The sequence below is a fragment of the Erithacus rubecula genome, assembly GCF_903797595.1.
Source record: "Erithacus rubecula genome assembly, chromosome: 10".
NCBI lineage: Eukaryota > Metazoa > Chordata > Aves > Passeriformes > Muscicapidae > Erithacus > Erithacus rubecula.
Window position 1 is genome coordinate 26,061,927 of NC_136662.1, and position 26,187 is coordinate 26,088,113.

Consider the following 26,187-nt stretch of genomic DNA (forward strand, 5'->3'; position numbering starts at 1 on the left):
GTTTGATGTGCTTGGCTGGTTTGGCTACACAGACAGCTGTACAAAGGGCTGCCCACTTCCCCCTTGGATATCCCATCAGCAGGAGAACAACACAGCCCAAAGAGCAACCAGAAGAGGACAGCAATTCCCAGCCTCTCCTGGGAAGGTCTGGATTCAACAGCTCCCTCTCTGCTGTGCAGTTTTACCCTCTGATACCTGCAAGGGTGAGGGTGGTGAGAAAAAACCAAGCCAGGAGATCCCTAAACTTTCTCCTCTTGAGGCAATTTCCACCCCGAGATATGCAGTGGAAACTTCAGCAATGGCAGCATGAACAGAGCTGCAGTCTTCCCCTCACACTGGCCACAGCAGTAGCCAGACCACTGAGAGGAAATAAAGTTTATTTCTTTGAAATAAGCTTCTCTGAAGCAGACAACACAAGCCACAGGCCTCCAAGCTGTGTGGAGAAGGAAACAAATGCTGCAGGCTGCTGAAGAGCTACATCCAGTGAGCCCAAGAGCAGAGCTGCAGGAAGGCAGGGCATGGACAGAGGTGATGCTGGAGCACAGCTGCATCCTTTGTGCCCTGCCTGGTGGCAGTGCCAGTGACAGCCCCAGGGCTGGAACCCCATGGACCTGGCACCAGCATAACAAATAGAATTTTGTTGGTTTTTTTACACCACTTTGTTTCCTTGCCCTTCAGACCCCTCAGTGAGAAGTGCTCCTGGGGCCAGAGGTGGCACAGGTGATGCCTTTGGGGACAGCAGCACTTCTGCTCAGCCACAAGTGCTGGCTCTAAACTCAGGTTTGAGATCAGCCCCTTCCTGATGGCCCAAGTGGTCTGTGCTGCCCACACCACACCTTCCCTGATGTTCTGATGCTGGAGCTCCAAATCCTCATGGAAAGAGCCCTACACATTCCAGGCAAAGAGGGATGGGCTCCCAGATTCCTGCTGCTGGAGGAGGAATGAGGCACTGAGCCCTGGTCACAGAGGCCTTGCAGTGCTTTGGCCATGGCAGAAGCACCAAATGAGGAGAGGACAGCACCACTCACTAGAAAAATATATATTTGTCATCTGTGTTTTCCTGAGGGCAGAACATCTCATGGCATGGAAGTCATGGATTGGCAGCTGCCAATTGTCACCACCTGCACCAGGAGAGGGGTGGCAGACCGTGGAGAGCCCTCGTGTGCTGAAAGGGTAGAAGGGGGCTGGAGGTGCTGCTTTCACCTCAAGCCCCACTGCTGCTTAGAAATTGTCACTTCTGGGACACTCTGCTGGTTTTGCATTAATTGGGACAGACAGTCCTTGTGGCACTGCTGGCATGTTCCTTGCAAGGCACTTGGGATGAGTTAAATAAAGTGGTTGGGGAGCATCTTCTGGGATGGGAAGGGTCCATAACTTAACAGAAAATGAGCACAGCACTTATCCCAGGCCCAGCCAGAGGGAAGTGCCTGTGCTGCAGCAGTCACAGTGCCGGGTAGGGGGGCAGCCATGGCTTGGGAGGAGCAGCAGTTCCCATTTCTCATGCCCACAGCACTGTCTGTGGTGTGGCAGGACCCAGACACCTCCCAGCAGGGCTGTGACACCACGGGCAGCAGCATCTTCTCAGCAGGCAGCTCTTCAGCACACCACACTCTGGGTTTGTCAGGGGTTTTTGTGAGGACAGTATGTGCAATTCTGCTCAGGCTGGTGCAGCAGGTGCTTGAATGCCCTCGTGCTGAAACCCAAACATGGATCCTGGGTGGGTTTTATGGCACCACTGTGCCCAGGCATCCCTGTGTGTGTATGTGTGAAGGGGCTGCCTTTTAAACTCCATCTCAAAGCTTAAACAATCCAAAGAAAGTCTTGGACTCCTCAAAGCTAACCAGGGCGATTTTGGAGACGTTGACATGCAGGCTGTCCATCTTCCTGAGCTTGAAGAGAGCCCCCAGGTAGCTGTTCCTGGCCCAGGCCCTCTGGCCCGTGCAGAAGTGGGTGGCTGTGTCCTCCATGAGCACCAGGCTGCCAGGGGAGGCCGGGTTCCTCTTGTACACGACGTGGGACAGGAGCTGGCTGTCACAGGCACTGCCACGGAACAGCACCTTGGAGTACACAAAGTACAGCCCCGGCTCGCTGATGAGCAGCCCCCGCTCCTGGTACTGGATGCCCCCGGTGTAGGCATGGCCAGAGATGGGCTCCCACTCCAGAGGGAGGTCCTGCTGGGATGGAGTGCCTGGGAGATGGAAGAAGAGCAAAAAAAAAAGAGAGTGTGTCTTGGGTTGCAATACAGGATGTGGCCAGCAATGTGTGTTCTGTCCCCATCTGTTGAGCTGGGTGGGGCAGTGACCCTGATCTCCTGGCACATATTATCTGCTAATGGGCCAGCTTTAAACCAGCTGGGGCAATCATCTTTATCTTTCCACAGCCCATCCTCCCTCCAGGCAGATATCATCTGCTGCTGGCCCATTCAGTCCCACTGCATGACTGATAAAATTCCATCATCCCACTGGGAGATGCTCCAGCCAGGGGGAGCAGCCAAGCCTTTCCTACCCAGAGAAAAAATGAGATTTTGGACACCAAGGGACCTTCTTCCCACTGGATTCCAGAGGAAAGCCAGACCTTTCCACATCATCCCTGCACCTTCAGAGGAAACTGCACCTTCTCCAGGAGCACTGCTCCAGCTGAACCACATCTGCCCCTGCAGGAGGATGCAGCCACCATTGAATGGGACTGCTGCCACCACCCTGACTGACTGACGGGTGTCAGCTTGGATTCTGACTCTGGCAATGTTTGGGATTGTTCTTTGTAATACTGTATTTCTATTTTAATTTTCCTAGAAGAAAGAACTGTTATTCCTATTCCCATATATTTGCCTGAGAACGTTTTAATTTCAAAATGATAATAATAATTTGGAGGGAGGGGATTTACATTCTCCATTTCAAAGAGAAGCTTCTGCCTTTATTGGCAGACACCTGTCCTTCAAACCAGGACAGGGTGGTAAGTCTTATAAATACATATTATATTATATTATATTATATTATATTATATTATATTATATTATATTATATTATATTATATTATATTATATTATATTATATTATATTATATTATATTATATTATATTATATTATATTATATTGAATGTTATATGTATAATAATGGAAAACTCTGCTGTATGAATATAGTTTCTTTTAGTTCTGCTATTAACAAAATTTAGAAATAGCAGTGTGATAAATATATTTTTTTTCTTGGACTACCACACAGTGATGTAAAAAGTTTTTGTTCATGTGACTAATTCAGAGAATGGTAAAAAGATAATCAGGAGGCTTTTCACATTCTTGGATTATTCTGTCTGGATGAAGATAAGGGTGAGGATCATCAGAAATTCAGGGAAGGAATTTATTGATCTCTGTTATCAAGAAGGAGCCATAAGGAAAAAAATTTAAAAAAAAAAAAGTAAAAAACTTGATTTACAGATTTGGGGGGGAGTGATTTTGAAACATGCATGAAGGTCTGTGAATATGCAACAGGTTGATGCATTTAGTTAAGTGTTCTCTGAGTTAAGGTGAATGCCAAGCACCTGCCATTGTAACCTTTTGCTTTGTTGTTTCTTGTTGTCTTTTATTAAACTTCTTGAAATTTATCAGGAAACTGAACCTCATTTTTTCACAGTAATTGACATTAATTTTAGAAAAAATAGGATTTTAGCAAAAAGATAGATTTGCTGGAATTAATTAAAACAGATAGATAGGCCTTGCTGGAAATAATTAAGAGTTAGTAATTACTTAAAGAAAGCTGGACTTGAGATGGTTATCTTGAATTTAAATGACTAATTGCTATGTTTGCTCAGCTGTATTTGCAATGACAAATGGAGAAACTGATAAATAGAGAAACACAAACTATTGTAAATCTTTGACATCTCTAAACCAATTCAAAAGTCATGAAGGGAGTAAATTGGAGATTTCCCAGAGACCATTTGTATTGTTATCTATGGGAGGGGTTGAAAGTTCAGGATGAGGAAGACTCACCTTGCTTCCTCTTTCCACAAGAAAAGAGACCCCAGACCCAACTGAGAAAACAAACTAGGTGTGTTTAATTGCCATTTGAGCTAATTACCATAGGAAGGGGGGAGTGGGAGGTGCTGGTGTTATGAATATGTAAATATTCAAAACTTTTGTAAATAAATAGACTCTGGAATCAGTTGTGATTTTTGCAGTGGGTTTTAGGGAATGGCTCCACGAATTAAACTTTCTAACTCCAAACTGTTAGAGAGCTTTTTTGTCCATCACAGCTGGGTACCAATTAGATTAATACCCATATTTTAGTAAATCACAAGTACATTCCTTGGTGTGTTTTTCACTCAAGTCACACCCCACATCACAAGGCAATGCTCTCCAAGTCCTGGAAATTCCTCCCTGGCCTCACACCTCAACAAAGCCAGCCCCCAGTAGCAGCTCCTGCACACCCCAAAAACCAAACCAGGCCTCACTGAGAGGCACAAATGAGTGGGAGGGTTTTATCTGCACAGCAAATTTCCACTGAGAGCAAACATGTCACCCAAGGAAAGCCTGTGTGAGGGGGCTCCTGATGACTCTACCCCTGATGCCACCCAGCTGCCCATCCCCAAATCTCACCTGTTAAATGTGCTGCCTTCCTTGGCTCCTTTCTCATGGGTTGCTCCTTCTGCCCTGCACAGGGATAGGGAGGACATTGGCTACATGAGATTTGGATCCCATCCCACTCCATCCTTCCCTTTTCCTCAACATCTGCTTCATGTTCTCTAATTTCAGCCTTTTCTTTTCTCTAGCCTGTTAAATTTTCCTCTCCGCTCCCCCTTCTCCTTTACACTTTTTCCCTGTTTCTATTTATTTATCCAACCCCCCTAAAGAAATTCAGGGTTATTATTTCTGTTCAGCTTCTGCTAATGAAGCCTGTGATCAGAGCAGTGAACATCCAGTTCAAATGACAGCTCCCCTTCCCCTGAAAGGGAAAATTTTCTGGTATAGGAGTTGGTGGGAGCCAGGACTGCCCTTTCCCAAGAATTTTGCTATTTCAATTTTTTTTTTTTTTATTCAGTATCAGAACAAAATTGAATATAAATTTTCTAATTACTAAAATTCTCAAAGGAGGAAAATAAAACTTGTATTTATTTAGGGAATTTATTTATTTTTATTTATTTAGGGAAAAAAACTGTCAAGAGGACCGAAAATTTCTTTCTGACACGGCCATTTTTGAAAAGGATATCCTCACTTATAACGTTAACATGGAATTCAAAAGAAAATCAGTAGTTTGGAAGTTTAAACCCCAATTTTTACATCGTTCCACACAATTTCAAACTCTATCCTTTTTTTTCCTGAATGAAATCTAGAAACAATCGGCAGGTTCTGGTGGAAAGTTTCATTTTCCCCAGGTTCCTGCTCCGGGCACAGACTCACCCGTGAGTTTCTGAGAGGCTGGAGGGATGTGCTCAGCGCCGGCAGACTGAAAAGAGAGACGAGGGACACTGAGAGAATGAGCACGGCTAAATCTGGGTGCCCACGGGGAGTGCAAAGTGTGAAAAAATACACAGGCAGCGCTCAGGAACACGGATAAATAACGTAATAACATAAAAGGAAGAGATGAAGGGGACAGCCACCCCCTTCCTCTGTCACCCTTCGCCTCGGAGCATCTCCGAGACTATTCCCAGCGTTTCTTTTCCCCCGTTTCCCCAGGGACCTGAGCCCAGCCAAGCACACCTCACCTCTCTGAGTTCATCCACCTCCTTCTCCAGGTGAAAAATCTTAAATATGCTCAGCCCCACTCCAGTGAAGGCCACCAGGATCAGCAGGAACATCACGAGCGATCCCACGCTCCTCCTTTCCCCGCGGATCCGCGGTTTTCTCCTCCTGTCGGGGACGGGCGGTGGGAAAGGAGCCGCGGGAGGAGCCGGGGGGCAGGGAGCCCCTGCATCAGCACAGCCATCCACCCAGAAGATTTGGGGGTAATAATTCAGGTTCTGCTGCACGGGGGGCAGCGGCAGGGGCCGGACGTGCCGGCTGGGCTCGTCCTTGCGGTGTCCGAACCCCGCCGGGCTCGGCACAGCCCGAGCGCCGGGGGCAGCTCTGCCCTGGTGCTGCTGCATCCCTGCAGCACGGAGGGGATGCTGCCGCTCCGACAGCCTCGAGCATCAGCAGCAAAGCATCTTCCGGGCCGGCTGGGGCTCGGGAGAAGGGCGCTCCTCCCACAGCACCGTCCGGGGGCTCCGCGGCAGCAGCAGCGCCCCGAAAGCGCGCAGGATGCTGCAGCCCCGCTGCCCCAAATACGGGAAGGAGAAACTCTCCAGCATCCTGCAGCTAAAAGGAGAGACGGAGCCCAGGAGCCCTCCCCAGCAGGAGGATGCAGAACGCAAAGCCAGCCGCAGCGGGATGCAGGATAATCGCAGCATCCCTTCCCGCTGTGCATCCCAGCCTTTCCTCGGCAGCTCCGAGGCACAGCGCTCGGACTCTGTCCTGCTGCTGGAAAAGCCTCGAGAAGAGGGAGATGCCGTGCAGCAGGAACAGAGCTGCCCCAGAGTGACCCAGCTCCCTCCTGCCTTCCAAGGGAACACACAGAATCCAGATCATGCAGCACTTTTAGGGGCTCATTACAAAATTCTGATGAAGAGAGTCAGGGACATTTCTGTTCCTCAACTTCCATTTCTCATTAATTGCACATCTCTGAGTGGGGACAGTGAGATTTCCCCACAGATTTCCAGGTGCAAACAAGAGATTATAAACATTTTTCCCTGCATTTTACAGACCCGTGTTGAAGTGTGTATTTGTATGGGGTAGTGTTTAAGAACTGCTTAGCACAAAAGCAAACGGGGGATTTGTCTCCTGTGGCTGAAGGAAGCAATCACAATATACAGGCTTTGATCTTGAACATCAAAACTGCACCACAAAACTGAACATCTTCCCTGCACCACCACTTTTTTTTTTTTAAGATATTCACCAGCCCTTTGCTCCAGCAGCAATCCATAGCACAGCTTTCAACAACCCCATCTAGCTCTTCCTCATACTTCTGGGCTTAAGAGACACAAAAGCAACAAAAATCCAACTCTAACAAGTTCGAGTTTGGTCACTCCTACCCGGAGCAGTCACCCAAGGACAGGTCCCCATCCCCTCCCACAGCCATTACAAGAGAGGGTCACACTTTGTCTGGAGAGGATCCACTTCCACATTTTTCTGACACTGTGCTAATGCCAACATTTTATTGAGGTGGGATTGAGGAGAGAGTAGCAGTTTCCCTTAAATGTCACAAGTGTTCTTACTCCACACCCACTGCTTCCCACTTTCAGAGATGCTTTTTTAAAGGGTAGGTGAGAGGGAGAGACAAGGAAACCAACTGGAGCCATTTCAGCTGCACCTTCTTTTTTGGGTGCCCAGATCAAGAGCCTGCTAATACCCCAAACCAAAGACTGGGGCTGTTTTACCATCAAAAGGTGCTTAGTGCACAACATGCTTTCAGGGGCTTCCCCCTCTGCTGTGCTGCTCCTGCTGTCACTCTCCATTTCCTGTCACCCCTTCAGACACCACCAAGGACAGACACTGACTGATGGTGCCAAGCAGGGCTGTGTCTGCACAGCACATCAGGATCACAGTCCATAAAAAAAACCAGATTCTCTAGTCTATAAAAAAGTAGGTTTTGTGTTCTGCTGGCTTCCTGCTGCTCAGGTAACAGGATATTAACAGGACTACTGAAATAATGGCAGGACAATTTGCTGGAGGCAAGCACTTCAGTCATGTGAATTTTGCTAGAAGAATTTAGACAAGGCTGAGCCCTCCTAACATGGGGCAAGGACAGCTGGGCAGGAAAATAGGGCACAAGAAGGACAAAAGGGGTGTCAGATTTGCCTGCAGCACCTTAACCCCCTCTTGAACCAGTCTGTACACCCTGTTTCCAGCAGCCCTATTATGTCATTTGAACAGGAAGGAATATTTTCCAATGGAAACACCTTCCATAGCCCTCATCAGAGAATTGTTCCCCTTTACCAAACCAACAAAAAACATTACACAGACTGCAAAAGAGGATTTGCTCAGAAGAACACTCTACATCCCACAGGGGAGAGGTGGGAGCTCTTATTAACACAAAATTATGCTAAAGTTGGTGGCAGAGAATCAACCAGCAGTAAGAGTTTGTATCAGCAGGATTTAGGGACAAAAGGATGACCTGCCTGAAACAGCCCAATGGAAGCAGGATTTTAACAATCATCCAGATCTAATACTTGACAGAAGATAAAAAATTGAAGTGTGAACCTCTGTGTAGGAGAGGCTCTCACTGTGTTTTGGACAGAGTTTCTCTGGAAGCAATTAACAAATATTTCCTATTACACTAATGACTAGTGGAAAAGTTAAAAAGCAGTTCTTGAAAGCCAGCATGGCTGCAGGAATTACACCCAAGAGAAACTGAGAAAGTTGAGAATCATTCGCATTCAAAACCACAGGATTCAACATCATGAGGATGGAGAATTGAATTAGAAAACAAGGAAAGAAACAAAGACTGCAGGTCAAGCTCTTTGGGTAGAAAACACTGTGCTAGAAAGAAATTAAGTCTGAAGCTGAGGGGCTCCTCAGCTGGACAAGAACTCTCAGCAGGAAAAGCCCAAAGGCTCCCTTGAGAGCTACAGACACTTCTGGAACTCACTTTACAAGCCTCTGTCCAACTCCAGAGAGGCTCTGGAAGAAGTTGCATGAACTGTTGGACAGAAGGGAGGTTCAAATCTGCCTGTCTGAGATCAGAACACTGGTATGGATGCTTGTGAGAGGAACTCCATCTGCTGAAGCCTCAGAGGGGTGTGGAATGCACCAGAACTCACCCAGCCTTTGCAGTTAGCACTGACACCTTCATGTTGCTTTCCTTTATTACGTGCTTATTAACAGTTTGGTTTCTCAAATAAGGGTGATGCTTTTCATTTCCTCAACAGCTGCTCTCCTTGCTAAGAGCATTTGTAAATCCATGGCAAGGGCATTCAGATATTCACACTCAAAAACAGGTTTTAAAGTCCACTGCTAACAGCTCAGCCTGCCATTACAGTGCTAACACATCCCTCTTCCATCTGCCCTTCTGCCCTGAATTCAGCAAAAGAGGGCTTTGTCCTGAGGTGAGAGAATCCAATGAGCCAAAGCAGATGAGAAAAAAAAGAGTAGTTAAAATGTTACTCTGCTGCTTTCGTTTCTTTTGTGCCTGTGGTAAGTGCAGGGAAATGAGGTAGAGTGGTATTTGGCCAGGGGAGCCTGGTTTGTATTTGAGTTTTATATCTTGGGAGCAGCAGTCTCAGCCCATTCAAGACAATCAAACTGTAACTGTGTCATTACAACTCTTAGAAGCTTCAGTAGCTGCTTGGTTATTTTTCTGGGAAAAGAGAAATAGCAGGCAGGGACTGTTTGCTGCGAGATCACAGAGGGCTCTGCGGCTGGATGGAGCCTCCAACCACATCTAATAACGGAGAAGAACAAGCCCCGAGGTGGCAAATGTTTCTTTTCCATTTCTAGCTCCACAAGGGGCAGAGCTCAGTTCTTCTCCATTGCCTCCCAAAAGCTGCTGTGGGAGCTCCTGGTGACTGGAATTTAAGGCAGCATAGTCAGAGCCAGCTGCAGCTCCCAGCCCCTGTGCAATTCCGGACAGCAGGAAGGCAGCACAAGCCTCCTTGGAAGCTTCTTTGAAATCTATTCTGCTTGAATTAGAGAAGGACTGAGTGGGAAATGAGTTTCAGCACTCCTTCCCAACGCCTAAGTTTGTTCCCTGGAAAGGCCGAGCTAGAACAGAGACTAGACAGGGCAAAAGGAGTAAAATAGGTATTTATTGAAAGGTTCCACCTTGAGCAGTGCAAGAGCCTGGCTGGGGCTACACCCAAATGAAATCAAAGATGGATCCTATTCATGAGTTTCACACTTTTATAAATTTTAATTCATCTCCATATTGGGGTTAATTATCTAACCACAGCCCCAGGCTATGAAGTCTCAGCCCCCCTGGCTTGTCCCCTTTCCCTCACTGTTGTTTCTGCTTTTTGGGTACCAGTTGTCCTTGATTCTCCAGCTAGAAAGGAATTGTTTTGTCCAACTCTCTCATGAAGAGAATTTACTAACACCTAATATACAGTTTCAGAGTTCCACACTAAGCAGCAGAGATTCTGAAAAATATAAAAGTTAAAACCCAAGGCATCAAGCTTTTATCTGGACGAGCTGTGGGGTGAGGTTTTTGTTGAGCTGTCACAAAGCTCAGCAGCACCTGCAGCAGCAGCTGCTGCTGTTGGACACTCAGGGTTTCCAGATGAGACACAGCACTCTGTGGGCAGGGCTCTCCACCTCTCTGTTCCAAATGAAGTGGAACATGTTTGTACCTCATTAAGCAAACCCTGCTAAGCTGTTCCACCTCGTGCTGTAACTTGGCAAAAGCACAAGCCACACACCACCTTGGAGCTGGGGTTTCTGATTACATCACCACACAGCTGGTAGAGCCTGCATCTTTTAAAAAACCTGCATTTCCACTGATTTTTAATTTATATAATCTAAACACCTTCCTTTGGCAAACACAGCAATTCACTCACACAGGTGTGTTTGCACCTACCCACCCTTGCATGGAAACCTTTGCATTACAGATTTTTTTGACCTTGGCCTCAGGACCTGCCCAAGGACACCATCCTCACTCCAGCACACACACTAGCTTCTGAGTTTTTTACCCCAACAGCTGTCCAAGCTTTGCTTGCAATATCATAAGACTGTCACATAGGAATTTGAGATACATAAACTGTCTTCATTAGAAATATTGTCTATAACCAATTTAAGAGAGAGTCGATTCCAAAGAACCAAATTTTGAACCTAGACTGCATGACATCAATAAAACTGAAAGTAAAAAATGACTCAAGAGCCCACATGAAAGGAAAACTTTAGGCAATAATAACTTCATAGTAATTAAAATAATAATAATAAAAAAGTAGTTACAAATCAGTAAAAGCAGCAAGGCAGCAGCAGGTGGAAGCACTGGCTCAATCTAAATCTCTTACCAGAAAACACTCAAATCTGCAAAAGCATTATTAGCCCTGTGGGTTCCTTCAGATGCTTTATTCCCATGGCACATTTCCCATGTGTTCATTACAGGACCAGCTTTATCACTTTATCATTTTTCCACAGAATGCATCAGCTCCTCAGCCCCAAGTCAGGCCCAGTTTTTAACATGCATAGAGGGAGCAGGGTATTAAGGGACCAGTTTAGAATGCATTTGGGGTTCACAGCTGCATTTGTTAATTTGGAAATCTGAACTTGTTCTTGGGATTTCAGCACACAGCCTCATTTATCAGCACAGTATAAAGCTGGGAGCCTTTGGTTCATAGCCTGAGTATCAAGAGGGGTTGTTTTAAGAATTCAGTCACATCCAGCTTCAGGTGATTCTTACTGAAAAGCCCAGTGGTTGCCTGGGCAATGAAGGTACACATGCTTCTAACAAGTGATTTATCAAGAGGAAGGAGTAAATAAAAGAAACCCATACTTTCCTCCCTCCAAAACACCCAACACTCTTCCTTTCTCAGCAAGCCCCACATTCAGTTTTATTTTAAAATTACAGTGCCATGATGAAGCAGAGTTTTGAGACACTCAAGTGAAAATTCAGTGCTGGGGAGGTCTCCTCTGCCAAGCAGATGCTGGCCAGCCTGTGAACTTTTGGCTTTTGTCTGCACACAGTCCTGCTGGGCTTGACAGAAATGAGCCAGAGGGAGAACGACTAGTAAGGGGCAAACTTCAAGCTGAAAACTCTAGTTTGAGATAATTACTCTCTACACTTTCATTTCAGGGCCTTTTGTATCCTTCACAGTATCAAGAGGTCATTTCATGCAGTTCTTCTCACAGAAAGCTACCACATGCAGGGATCCCCCAGGGTAAGTGTGAACTGACCTGCTGGAATCCTCTCCAGCAGTTTCACAGGGCCACAATTCCTGACCTTTTGGACAAAGCACCACTCAGCCCTCAGAATCCACTCCCTCACACTCTTCTTTATTTAAACAGAAAAACACATCTAGGCTGACAAGTTTATGAACTCCTTACTACAGCCCAAAGGATCCCAAGTCCAAGTCCTGGACTGAAATTTTAAGACCAGTCCTTCATAAAGAATGTAAGCCATGAATTTCATTTTCAAAGGAAAAAAATGCCAGTAATGAAAGACAAAGTGTTCAGATTTATTTGGAAATTCACAGTTTCTAATGGCACTACAGCTCTGTAGTTACATACTCTTGCTCCACAACATTGGATGCTGCACTCTGGTGGTATGAATTTTCTTCACCCAGGTTTGACATCCTTCTGAATTCATGTTCAACACGTCTGGTTCATGTGCTCTGACTGGCTAATTGTGCAGATCAACTCTGAAAGTACATCACTTTAAAGTACTCATAAACTAACAAGAAAGCAGCAAAAAACAAAGGCTTTAAATAAGTCACATTACATACAATACCCAGGAAAGGCATTAGATCTGTTAAAAAGGGTACCACTAAAAGTGCTCAATAAGTTAACTTATTTTGTACAACGTGAACCTGTAACACCTGCCAAAAGGAATAACCTTTTGTTCCACTCACTCAGAACCACACTCAACAGCTCAGCAACCACACATCCTATAGTATCCAAATACACAGTCACAGTCAAAATAAAAAACACTTGAGTATGAAATACCAGCCATACCAACACTGCACATTTGTTAGCCAATACAAAAGCAAACGTTATGGAAACACCTGCTGTGAGCCAGCCCCAAGGCTGAGGCTCCCAGGCTTGGCAAACTCCAAGAATGCAGCCTCACATTCTTCAGCACAACAGCAGGGAGCAATCCTCGTGCACTCCTCCTCCAGAGAGCTGCAGCAGGCCATTCAGGTAACAAATGCATTCCTCAGCCTCAGATTCCATCACCAACAGGAAATCCTGAAGAGCCACCGTCACTGATTTTGCACATCAGAGTAAGCTCCGATTGTGACTGAAGGTGCAAGTAAACACAATTATCATCCCTGCTGAGAGATTTTCCTCAACAGAGTTTGCAAAACAAGAATCTAGTCAGGCAAGTCCATCTCTTGGTATTTTTACAGTATCCAGTCCACATTACTGAGTCCAGCTGAAGGCCAACACATGTCCCTTTACAGCACTGTAGTGTTGCATCTTCAAAAAAAGCTAGAGAAATTACAAAATAAATCAAATGACAAACAATTGAATCTCCCCTCTTCCAGTGGCATTATAAATAGACAAAAGGCACATAAATATGGGAAGGTGCAAGAAATAGGAACAAAGCTAAAGGAAGAGGATTAGGCTTTTATCCCTATTCCACCCAACAAACTGGGTTTCAAAAAATCTCTGCCCCAGGAACTGTGAAAAAAAACCTTTATAAAATGAACCCCGCCCTCCCTCCCCCCAAGCTGTTCTCATAGGAAATTATCAGCCTTGTAAAGCTGCAGCTTATAGCCAAGATTGACACAATCCCATCTATTTAAAAAGGCAGAAACCAAATTTCTGAATACTTTCCAATGAGTCGAGCTCTTCGTCTCCCACTATCCTCCCACAGAATACCACAGACTGTTCTCAAACGAACAAACACTCTCCTGTTTGAGAAGCTCAGCTAGCTTTAGATGTGTCCAGAGACTGTTGTGACACCGAGTGTTCCCACTGTTATATCTTTGTTTCCTTTGATTATGTCGTGCAGGCTCGGCATGGACCCTGACTTAGTCTGTATGAGAGTTTTTATGAGCTTCCCTTGGTCTGAAACTTTCGAGCGTCTCCGTTTGAGAGCCCTCTTCTCAGTTTTTGTCTTTTGGCTCTGCCCGTTGCACAGGCTGGTGCACGCAGAGATGCCACAGAAATAGGACTCGTCTGACTGTGAGGAGGTCTCAGAGCTTCCTTCTGATGGAGGGCCCTTGTAGGAAGAGTGATAAACCTCCCCAATGTTAGAGAAGTCCCTCTGGTTCGTGAAGGGCTTCCTTCCTTTGATGTCCCCGTTGGCTATCGGGTGCAGGGGCTCTGCTGTCGGCTTTATAGTCTCTGGTTTGTCACTTTTGTACTTGCAACGCTTTTTCTGAAACCACAAGAGAAGAAAAAGAAAAAAACATGGCGAGGTTGTAGAAGGCAAGCAGAACATCCAAGCCTAGGAACCAGCAGGGAGAGGAGCTGAGGAAGGACAGTGAGATGCTCAAGTGTGTCCTGAGGAGGCTTTGAACACAAACCCTGTGAGGAACGACTGAGGGAGTTGGGGTTGTTCAGCCTGAAGAATGGGAGACTTAGGGGTGACCTTGTCACTCTTCAGCTCCCTGAAAGGTGCTTGTGGTCAGGTGGGAGTTGTTCTCTTTCTCCAGGCAGCACTGACAGAACCAGAGGACACAGTCTCAAGTTGCGTCAAGGGAGAATTAGGTTGGATATTAGGAGAAAGTTTTTACAGAATGAGTGATAAAGTACTGGAATTGTCTGCCTGGGGAGGTAGTGGAGTCACCATCCCTGAAGTGTTTAAAAAGACTGGATGTGGCACTCAGTGCCATGGTTTAGTTGAGGTGTTAGGGCATGGGCTGGACTAGATCTTGAAGGTCTCTTGACCTGGGCATGCTGTGAATTCTGTGCCCCACCTGCCAGCACAAACACCTTAGCCCCACCAGCTCCCTCCCCACAGGGTGAGATGGTACCTTCTTCTCTGGGGAAAACTTCAGGGGCTCCACAATGTACAGATCCTCTGCATCCACTGTAAAAGAGAGAACAGACACTCAACAGTGCTGACACTGCCAGCTCTAGAGCAACACAGTCCCAACTGAACAGCAGCATGACAAAATATTCCACTGAGCAGGCACATTTTTCCATCTCTCCCTTTGCAAGTTAAGGGGGCACAACACAAACACTGGAAGTGAAGTCAGCACACAGAGAAATTCCCCTGTGTGTCATGGCAGCTGCCAGTGACACACACTTGAAAACTGGCTCTCTCACAGGAGAGATGCAAAGAACAGGAGAAAAAAGGAGTCAGTGTGTGCTGAAGTCTAGCAAAAACAAACTGCTCCCAGTGTATTTCATGTGCAGCCTGCCCTGACAGCACAGATGTGCACCCACCAACAAGGCAGACGTCCACACTGACCATGATCTGCAACACCTGCATGACACTCACGGCCTAGGAAATCAAAATTCAGTTGTCCCAAATCTACCATGAATACTGCAAAGATCAGATCACTCCTCTTACCCAAGCCAAGATAAATGGTCTAAGTTTTCTTACTGAAGTTGCTAAATTTGAATCCTAAATATCTGCCAAGTTTCAAACACAGGCTATCAGGACTTCAGAAAAATAGGGCACTCAAACTTCCCACGTCTGGCATTTCCAAGAGGGAAAAAAAAAAAAAGAGCTAATTTCTGCAAATTTCACAGCTATGCAGAACTGAGTGCCTGCACTGATTTCTCCTAACCCCAAAAAATCATCTGAAGAGCAGAATATGTGCAGCAAAAACTGCATTTAAGGTTTTAGCATAATTCAGCATAGTTCTGTGAGTATCTGGTAACTTGTTCACAAACCATCTCATCTTACAGAACACATACATGAACCACTCACACATTGTGTAGCAGTAAGAGCACACCACAGACCAGATATATGACACAAATAATACCTTCTTTACCAGCTAGCTGAAAAGACTGGGATCTGACCAACGGAAGGGAAGTTCTTCTTTTCAAATTCATATCATCATAGGAAGAGAAACACCTAGGAAATTCCAGAAAGCTTTTTAAATACATTTTTCTCTGTCATGTACATTTCTCACTAAAAATCATTTTTGGCAGAAAGACAGAACTGTTGAGGTACCCAAGAAAGCCTGGCTAACAAGACACAGTACTGTGTTTGCTACAAGTTATCAAGGCATGTTTTTCAAGTGCATTAGCCCCAAAATGCTCCTAGGAGAGTGTTAGGATCCAGAGTCCTTTCTGAGTGTGCAGAAAGAAAACTCAGAATGAAGCAGATGTGCCAGTGCCTGCAAACTTAGGAAATATTAACAGAAACTGCAAGAACAATTAAGTTTCAAATATAAATACATTACCTTTTGGGGCTAGGGTAGTGATTGCTTTTGGGAATTTTTGAGAGGTAATCTTCACAGAACTGAGAAGGGCTCCTGCACCGCTGCACAAAAAGCACCAAGCCCAGAATGAGGCAGAGAACCAGAGAAATCACCAGGTAAGTCTGGCGGTCAGAAACCTGCAGGGATTTGAGACAATGTTACAGACAGAACAATTCCATGATACTGCCATTCTTGTGTTTTAAGCTCTAAAAGACAAATGTTGTGTTCTCAACTCCCTTTTCTTTAGTGTCACTAAACACATGTTCATATTTGAGTAATTTTTCAGAGGTTTGATGCAGTCTATTGGCTGTGCAGCATTCTAGGAGTGAAGGCTGAATCCCACCAGCTGCTAACAGGACAAGATTCCCCTAATAATTCCCATATTAGCATAACCACAGAAACTGCCACCCTCTGCAAAGAGCATCCAAACCTCCTTGAAAGAAACACATTCCCATTAAAAAACATGCTCAGTAAGTAACTTCTCTGGTCCACAGCTGACATGGATGCAATACTATGGCAAACCTAAACTGTGCTTTTTATCAGCTGACACTGCAGTACTTCACCAAATACCATTACAATCACTTGATTGAATGTGGTTTCACTGACCACAGCACTCAAACAGGAGCTTAGCCAGCCAGGCATCAAAGGAGGAGTCTCACCAAGGGTTAGCTCAAGGGAAGTCTTTGGCAATATGTACAAAATATAAAAGATCATGTTTATGGTACTGCTTGAAATGCCAGCCAGGCAGAACATAAACATTTGAGAGAGAACATTCCTAATATTGCTGCCAAGATTTCCCTAAAGATGACAACAGCCAGTGGGGGAAGGAGAAGGGTGCCTTGGCTGAGACTGCAATCATGGGGGCTAGTGGGGCTGCAGTAACCATGACCAATTTTTACTGTGCACAAGACAGCTCCCGTTACTCAAATCTGCAGCTAGAAGTTCAGGACAAAGCAGGCTGAAAGCAACACTAGAGACAATTTAAAAGTTCATTTGAAGACTCTGCTCTCTTCAAACAGCTGTGCCCATGCATCTATTTCCTCTGAGTTGTGGATACCTCACGTTTCAGCTCTGCCACGGTGGCTGACAGATTGGAAGCCAGCTGGGTCATGTTGGTGAGCTGTGCTTGGAGCAGCTGGATTGCCTCTGTCTGACGCTGATCCTGTGATGAACAGAGACATGGGCATGCTGTCACTGGCCAGGTTCCCACTGTCACATGCACTCATGGCTACAGAATTCATGCTCTGACACACCAAGGCACTCAGCACCACACAACCTGTCCAGCATTGTTTTCAACACAGTGCTCACGTAACATTTTTATTTGTCAGCTAACACTTCCTAATCTGATGCCAAGTGCATTTCCTGAGAGAGACTGTGCTGTCCTCAGCATGGGCAGAGTGAGCAGGCAGCTCCACAGTCACTGTCAGGTCACAGAACACACACACAGCTCCAGCCTAAGGCTGATGCACAGCAAGGACAGGAACCCAGCCCAGCCAGGAGCAGCTCCTTCCCAGCTAACCATTCTGCCTGGGAAGAGCCATGACAGGACTCAATCCTAGGAGAATTTAAGGAAGTTGACCAGAACACCAAGGAAACTAATCTCAGACAGACCAGCACCAGTACTCTACCAGAAAAAAACAAACAAACAAACAAAAAAAAAAAAAACAAACCCCAAACTCAACCCAGAAAAGGCAACACATGAAAGCTGACATTTTCTTCACTGTTCACAAATGAAGAAACTCCAGACCTGGGACTGCACTTCAGAAACTTGCAGTTTGGGATCAAGTCTGCTATGCCACAGCTGCTTTACTGAATGTTTAGCACAGCAGTTACTGCTCTATTTCACAGCTGCTCAGGAAAGCCAAGACAGCAGAGCTGGGAAAATCCACATTTTAAAGAATGAAGTCAAGTTTTTGTTATGTGCACTGCATTTTTAAATGGCCTAAACAATTACTGTACTCCTCTGCCTTCCCACAGGCTCAGTTTCTTCAGCAGCAGGGAAATTGTCTATTGATACTTTAAAATCAGATATAAAAAACGAACCAAGTTTAAAAAACTGCTTTGAGTGCAGTTACAACCAAGAAACAAGGGTTAGAACTGACCTGGTAACTTTTTCACTGATAAAGATATTGAGGAGTTTTAGCCATTACCAGCTGACAACTGATCTTTTCTTCAAGTACAAAATCAGAAACCAGTGCTGAAAATGGTTTTATTCTGAAACAACTGAGAACATGTCTAAAGATCTTCTTATGGAGAACAATAGGGAAACATGGAATGGATCTTTTTAAAAGGCAGATATATATAATCCAGCTGAAAGAGGACTTCTGCACCTCTGTGCAAGTTTTTATTAAAAGTGAGCCTTTCTAACTAGGAAAAACTACACTCACACCAAACAAATCATACCTGCTCTTCTGCTATTCTTGAGGTGTTCTGAAGTTTTATTATTGTTTTATTGAAAGCCTTCTGCATTTCTTCCATTTGTTTTCGGTACCTAAAACAGAAAGTGTTTAAGGCTGAAATATTAGTGCACAAAACTCCTCAGCTTAGACTTGTCTTCAGAAAACAAGACTATGCCAGGAAAAACCTTCTCTTTGCCCAAAGAGCTTTATTTAAACATCAAGTACTTGCTTTTAAGTTTCACAAATAAAACTACATGACTTTTGTTTTGGTTTGCCCCCAAGGTTATGGTCAAATCTATTTCAACACCTCCAAGCTTAGTGTTAATTTACTGAATTCACTCTGCACAGTAAATTTAACTGTAAGCCCCTTCCTTAGAACCAATTCTGAAATGGGTACATTTCCCCATTCTCCTGTAGCTAAGGAACACCACAGACAGACATTCTTCACAGGAAGCTCTCGGTTCCCGCTCCACAGTCACTTATTCAACCAGAGTTACTACAGATAACAGGGTACTTTAAGTGGAAACAATTTAATAATAAAGGCATTGTAGGCCTGTGATATTCAGCTGAACAGTAACAAGGATGTGCCCTTTTGTACAAAGAATTATGGTCAGGATGAGTGCCTATATCCTGACAACACTTCATCCTTTTAAAAACCTGAAATAAAACAAACAAGATTTTATCTGAAATACAAAGAGGGAGAAGCCTTATCTCACAGAGAGTAACTCCAACAGCCACCTAGGCTTGGGTCCTTCCTTTCCTCAGTTTAAAGCTTTAAGCTGAGACTAATCCTCTGCCCAAGTTGCCCTGTACTTCACAGGCTGGCCCTCAGCAGCCTCACCTCTGACTGAGCTCCTCCAGGTAGCGGCTGCTGAGGGACATGTTCACTTCCAGGGCCTTGATGCGGTTGTTGAGGCGCATGAAGACGGATTCCTTCTGGTTGGATCCATGCACGAGGTTCCCGTTGGCATAGCCCAGCTCTGTGGAGTTCTGCAGCTCAGCATAGAAATCTGTGGCTGTTCTCTGTGGCCCCCCTGAGACTGGAATGGCCAGCAGAGCTTCCTCTGCTGCCTGCTCTTCCTCCTTTGTCTCTGCAGACACAGGAGACTCCACAGGAGGCACCACAGGTTTCTGCACTTCTGGAGGGCTCTCCCTTCCCTCCACAGCCTCGCTGGCTGCCCCGTCCACTGTGCTTTCAGGCTGCACAACAGTCTCTGTAGGCTTGGCAATCACTGGAGTAGCAACAGTCTCTCTTGTGCTCATCTCCTTTACCTCAGTGGCCACACTGCTCTCAGGGCTTTCTTCCACCACTGAGCTCTCAGCCTTTTCCACCTCAGTGCTGCTGAGCTCTGGCACATCCACCTGGGCAGTGGCCCTTGGTGCTACCTGGCCTGAGTCTTCCTTTGGAGCCTCCAGCACCATGTCTGTTGTGGGGGATGGCTTCACTTCAGAAGTGACTTCCAGAAGGAGGGATGGAGAGACAGTCTGAGGATGGCTTGGCTCTAGCTCAATGGACTCTGTGGTCTCATTACTGATCTCCTCGTGGGCTGCACTGAAGTCAACTGCAACAACAGTGCCCGGGGGTTTCTCAGCTTTGCTGTCCAACTGCTCGGGCAGAGGCTCCTCTGCTGCTGTCTGGGCAGATTCAGGCAGAGCTGGCTGTGGCTGCTGCACATCCACAGGGTAAGGTGGCCTCTCCTCACCTCCAGTTTTACTGTGCTGCCGATGCATGGCTGCTGCAACTGAGCACCACTTGAACAGGTATTCAGAGAAGGTGGAAATGCAGCACACTGCTGCCATGTCACAGCAGTACTCCTCTGTCTCCAGTTCAAACCATGCTGCTGCTTCCTCCTCCTGCTCATCACTGGACAGCAGAGTTACTGTGGACTGGCTTGTATCCTCTTCATACTCTTGCATTAGCTGAACAATTGGGCTTTCCTTAGTCAAATCCACCATTAATTGCTCTTTCTCTATCTGTGGAATATCTGTAGTAACAAGTCTACAACAGAGTTAAAGACAATTAATTCAACAGTTTTACATCCCTGCTCTAGAAGACTGTGAAAATAGTCCTTCAGAAAATTAGCAAAGCTTAGTCCACAGACCAAAGGCCAGTTTGGAGACTGAAATTCTGCAATTTCACCATTTTCTCTGGTGATTTTCAGTCCCAAAGGCAAACAAATTATTTCAACCCCTGCCTCTTAAATAGCAAACCTTCTCAATTAGATATTGCCCCTTCACTCAGCCCTGAAAAGTCACCAGTTCAAATCCCTTTTTTACACAGCAAGCATCTCACTCTGCTGATGCAACCCTCAAATGCAAGAACCACAACATTCCCTCTGACCTTCCTCAGCCTCACAGCAAGTGACAGAAAACCATAAAAATCACTAAATACAGCACAAGTCATGTCCTAACATTTAAGAGTAGGGTCTTGGCCTTAAGTAGACCAATAATCAGCAATTGTAACCAATTGAAAAAAACCAGAATCTATATAGAACTTCTCAAGCTCACTCTGTACATTTCCATACATATTTTCATTAAGAGAAGTCCACCAAAGTATAAGCTTTTAAGCCAGAATTCTGTCAATATAATTTAACTGAAATTTCAGCAATACAATTTACATTCTTAATTAGTCTCCTTTGCAGGAGACCACAAAACCTGGACCAATATTAAGCCAGTTTCAGTGTCAAAACAAAACACATCATAATGGGAATAGCTACAATAGACAGTAAAAAACACTAAATTTCTCTGTTTAGTGCCATTACCATACTACAGATTTTAACAAATACCTGCTTTTTCCCTTGTTTAAGTCTACATGTCATACCTGAACATTTTACTACCAAGGACTGCAGACTGGCACATGTTGGTCTTTGCCTGGAGCACATTACAAAAAGCCCAAAAGCATCACTTACTCTGGTGAAGGAACAGGTGTTGGTTCAGGCAGTCTTGGTGCAGCTGTTGAAGTTGCAGGGGTGGCAGTGACATTTTCAGACACACTTTTGTTCCCAGCTGCAGGAAGGAGAAAATCGTGAATGTGGAAGTTCAAGAACTATCTTTGTCTTCAACAAATTCTGAGGTCTCAGTTTATTATTGGTGGGGTTTCTTTTATGATTAGCTGAGCTACCAAATTAATTGCAGTTATCCAAAGTTACCTGAATGAAAGGCTACTGAGAGTTTATGAGTATGATGTTGTGGACAGTCTCAAAAAGCAGCAAGTTAGGACTTTATACCTTCAGCTGAGTAACACAGACAGCAAAGATCTCCAAATAAAGCTGAACAAGCATATGTGCCACCTTTGTATGGTTTTTCTTCTCAGCAAATTCAGCATTTTTGTTCCACTTTTCACAGCAACTAGATTCTATGACACTAATCACGTGTGCCACAAAAGGTGAAAAAAGGCATTTAAACCATCACAGACCACCCAACTCCTCACCAAAAAAACCCCAAGCTTAACAAAGAAATGCAAACTTTCCAGAATGCTTTTCATCTAAAAAAACCCACAGTACCTTCAGTTTCAGATGACTCTTCAGTTTTGGCTCCAAGCATATTAGCAGCAATGTTCACCATACTCAGGATAGCATCTAAAAGAGACAAGAATTGCTCAGCAAGGGCACTCTCAGAGAGCCCAGAGATCAGCAGCACTGAGAAATTTGCTATTTTGCAATACTTGCTTGAAATGAATCACAGTGTAAGGACATACTATCTGATCATTTTATTACACTGGAGACTGCTGTTTCTTTTAAAATGCAGGTTTTGAAAACCTGTTGCATAACATCCACAGATGTTGCTAATACATATATTTATTTTAAGGACCTGTTATGTAGAACAGAAGTGAATTCCAAGAGGGCCTGCTCTGTATCAGCAGAGATATGAAATACAGCTACTCTTTGGTCTTGATAATGACAACAAACAATCACCAGACTCATTTAGAAGCTGAGGAACAGGTAAAGAACACTACATATTGTAAACACACAGGAGCTGGCTTCATTTTGCCCATTTCTCCCCCAGCCACCAACATATGGCAGGGTATGTCACATGGCCAAGGTCATCATGTTAGAGAGGCATTTGAGTAGCAATGACAAATTCCTTGGGCTCCAGGAAATCATGTTCAAAACTTTAGTTCTCCCTTTCCTCCAGAACATGTCAAAAGCTGCATTCCCAGTTTATGTTAATTTATCTGGGTTTGCATGATGCAAAAAGTCACAACAGTTTAAAGATGCTAAACTTGAGCTATGGATGGTTTCTTATGAAAAATGAGAAAATTATGGAGAATGCAGAGTTGGCATAGAAATTTTACAATATGGGAGAATGGCAGGACAGAGATGGAGGGTTCTCAGACATTTAATTTCACAAGAAGCATTCTGCAATCTTCCATGAATCTGAACCTTTGAGGGTGGCCCACTGTTCTCTCTAACCCACTCTACTTTTAAGATTCAAAATGGAAACCTGTCACATCTGTCTACACACACATAAAAATCCCCATCAAAAAACACCCACAAACTCTACTCCTTCCAAAAAAGGAGCATTGACCACCCTGACAAAGAGGAAAGGTCTCACAAAACCCACCAACTAGAACTAAATACTGGCCACTGCAATGTTTCAGTGTATTAGAGACACAGCTGAGCACCATCAGCAACAGGTGTTTCAAATATTTTAATCTTAGCTTTAGTAGTCTAAAAAATTAAATGGAAAGTCACTGCATTTCTCAGACAGTGAATATAAACTTGCAAAGCTGCCCTTGCAGACAGATCATGTGAATATGCATCACCAAGTTAGCTTGAAGATAGAAAGTTTAGAAGCCACAAGTAAGAGATAAACAGTGTCAGGGAGAATTTACTGCTTTATCTCATCTGTGAGAGGCACACATTTAGAAATAAACTGCCTTTTCCACCATCTATTTTCCTTTAGAAAACTGTTCTAAGCTGTGAATATATCTAGCCACGGCCATATTCTCAGGAGACAAAAATGTTCTGGGAAAAGTATGAAAGATTTCTGTAGCTCTGATCCACTACAGGATGAAAGCAAAGTCTGACTCCAAACAGCATTAACTGAGTGCAAATCTACACTAGAATAACAAATCTTCATTAGCTGGGACAGAAGGATGAGTGGTACAGTGCAAGAGCTCCTTAGGAATGGTGTGTGGAGATGATACTATCCTGAATAATTCAGCAGTGAAAGATACCATTAAAACTAAATATTCAAGGATTCTCAGCCAAGCAAACAATACAGATGGAGGCTTTCCAATGAGAAAAGGGAGAGGAGACAGTCAAGAACCTCTCAAAAAAATACACGGCCCTTATGAAGAACATAAATCACAGTATTCACAAGAACCCTTCTCAGAAATAGTATTCTCCAGCCTTCTCTCCCCCCTGAAGTTGTACAAAATAAATCTTTATATTGCTTCCCCTACATTAAACATTTTACTTAAACACAGATTTCCAACTTCCAAATAATTAAGGTTCTACAACACTTTAGTACTGGCCATTGACAGCCCTATGCAACTTTTACATGACTTTAAGTAATCAAAATCCTTAAGTACAGAAAACAAGCTTCCACAAAATAGATATCCTTACAAATTGAAAAATCATTTTTAGAATGCTATGAATGATACCCTAACTCCAAATTTTCAATTATTCTAATGAAACTAAAGAATCACAATTGCTCCAGCAGAATATGAAAGTTGTAGATGGTACATGACAAAATGCCATTCCACTTTGAATTAGCAAATCTTGTTTCAAGCACAGGATTCTAATAAATCATACTCACTTGTAGCAGAACCAAGAAGATTTTTTGAAGATTTTTCTTCTCCTGTGTTATAATCCAATAGATAATCTGTGTTTAAAGAAGAACAACTCGTGACTATTAAAATTTAATTTGCCATTGACGAAGAATATAAACCTCATGTCAACTTGACAGTGTGGAAATAAAACTACAGAAAGCTTGAGGTCAGATACTACAAACTGAAATGGACACTAAGAATAGAACTGTTTTGTGTGAGCTGCTTTATTTTAGTAATCCTTTCCTACTTTAGCACATGAAGAAATTGTCTATTCTGCCAAGTGAAAAAGAGACTTATTGCTATCATTGTAAAGCAAACTTCTACACAGCTACATTTAAACATTTTGTTTAAAACTTCAAAGGACTGTTGGACAAGCCCAGAAATACTGAAACACTGTTAACAAGTAAATTTAACAGTCAAATCTTTCATCATATGCAGGAAGTGATGAGCCACCAAGACCAGCACAAGATCTGTCTGAATGGCTAAAAATGCACAAAAATATTTGCTTACCATAATCTTCATCAAACAGCTCCTGTCGTTCAGATTGATATTGAGAATCAGCTATTTCTTCATACTCTTCAACCATGCTAGTACCAAATACTCTATGATCAAAGTTTCAAAATAAAAATTTTACATATTAGGAATGATGTGACATAATGGATGAGCAGTATTACCTTTATGTAACTTTTATGTAAATGAGATACAGTTGTTGTAGTCAGTTAATATCAAGCAGCAGGGATGTTTATTTATTTTCTCTAAGTTGTATCCACAAAGAAATGAAAGATCCTGTTTCTCACACTAATTCCAAAGAGTCTTTTCTTCCTTTCCAACCCAAACCTAGACTTCCTTGTCCTTGGCTTTCCACAAGCTCTTACACCTCCTCTACAATTTTACCTTTGACTTCCTTAAAGCATATCTAAATATTAGGAATATCTATCTATTCAGAATTACCTCACTTTGCATACCACATTCTCTTTGACCTCTTCTGCCAAAATTAATTCAAATCAATCCAATTTAAAGCAGTCTTGTGAACTAAAAATATAGAGACCTCAGAAGTTCAAAACCCATTTTTTAGGAGTAGTAGAAAGCCTGATGGTTCTCTGAATTACAAATTCACAAATGTTTCTACTCAGCTATTGCAAGCATTACTGACTGCATGCACCTGTGGTGCCAAACAACACAGCAGCTTCCAAAAAGCTCTTTTTAGTTCACCACGTTTTCCCTGTTCTGCTTTGTCAGCCTTGAAATGCTCATGTCCTGCTCTAAAGCTGCTCAAGGCTCCTGTTTCCTCCTTCCCTCCCCTTGCAAATATAAACTATTCCTTACATACTGGAGAAGCAAATAAAGATTCAAAGCTTCTTTAAACAGACACCAAAGACATTACACAGCAGGCAGGTCAGGCAACTTCTTCAATCTACAATACTTACATGGAACAGCAATTGAAAATTGGAATTGTTGCCCAACTGTTCTAAAAACAGACTAATCCTCACTGCAAGGAGGTAGAAAGACTGAGCAAAACACAAAGTATTACCTTATAAGACTTAAAGGACAAAAATGTTCTGATCCAAAGTGCGATATCAACTCCACCTAAAGAATAAAAGGTACTTAAAATAAAACTCCAAAGACCCACAGAGCCACAAGTTCACTTGACATAAACATTCAATCTTGAAATTGCAAGTTTTGTTCACTCCAGGGAGTTGCAGCTTGCCCACAGCAGAAAAGCCCAGAGATTTATTCTTGCCATGCATTAAAGAGCTGAGTCGAGCAGAGAGCACCCCCAGCCCCATGCATCCATCACTCCACAAGAAGAGGTTGCTAACCTTTATGTACTTGATGAACATCTGAAGCGAGACAGAGGAAAGGAGAAAAAACAACAAACAAACAAACAAAAAAAAAGCAGATGTCAGTACAAAGGCTGAACACATGCCACAGGCAACTACAGAGTCCTGCTGGGTTTAATTCACTACTATAAATGCCTAAGATGACAAGCTGGGAATGATTAATTT

General features: G+C 43.9%; 2 protein-coding genes across 6 annotated transcripts in view; both read right to left on the minus strand.

Moving 5' to 3' along the window:
* Positions 1–1,281: 1,281 nt before the first annotated feature.
* FASLG (Fas ligand) lies at positions 1,282–6,101 on the minus strand. Its single transcript, XM_079314431.1, has 4 exons — positions 5,696–6,101; positions 5,391–5,436; positions 4,590–4,643; positions 1,282–2,188 (listed from the first exon to the last, which is right to left on the minus strand). The coding sequence occupies exons 1-4, from the start codon at positions 6,074–6,076 to the stop codon at positions 1,794–1,796; spliced, it is 876 nt and encodes a 291-aa protein (XP_079170557.1). The 5' UTR covers positions 6,077–6,101; the 3' UTR covers positions 1,282–1,793.
* A 6,017-nt stretch (positions 6,102–12,118) lies between these two features.
* Positions 12,119–26,187, minus strand: part of SUCO (SUN domain containing ossification factor) — a 37,801-nt gene continuing 23,732 nt past the window's right edge. For 2 of the 5 annotated variants that reach the window (XM_079313616.1, XM_079313618.1), the window contains 13 exons: positions 26,002–26,022; positions 25,713–25,768; positions 24,692–24,783; positions 24,169–24,234; positions 21,909–21,983; positions 21,315–21,411; positions 19,247–20,404; positions 18,410–18,497; positions 17,064–17,168; positions 15,989–16,143; positions 15,566–15,657; positions 14,606–14,661; positions 12,119–14,007 (listed from right to left, as the gene is read on the minus strand). In XM_079313616.1, coding sequence (XP_079169742.1) covers positions 13,561–14,007; positions 14,606–14,661; positions 15,566–15,657; positions 15,989–16,143; positions 17,064–17,168; positions 18,410–18,497; positions 19,247–20,404; positions 21,315–21,411; positions 21,909–21,983; positions 24,169–24,234; positions 24,692–24,783; positions 25,713–25,768; positions 26,002–26,022 — 2,508 coding nt within the window. In that variant the 3' untranslated portion in view covers positions 12,119–13,560. The remainder of the gene's footprint in view (positions 14,008–14,605; positions 14,662–15,565; positions 15,658–15,988; positions 16,144–17,063; positions 17,169–18,409; positions 18,498–19,246; positions 20,405–21,314; positions 21,412–21,908; positions 21,984–24,168; positions 24,235–24,691; positions 24,784–25,712; positions 25,769–26,001; positions 26,023–26,187) is intronic. The other 3 variants (XM_079313617.1, XM_079313615.1, XM_079313614.1) reach the window with 2 other exon arrangements.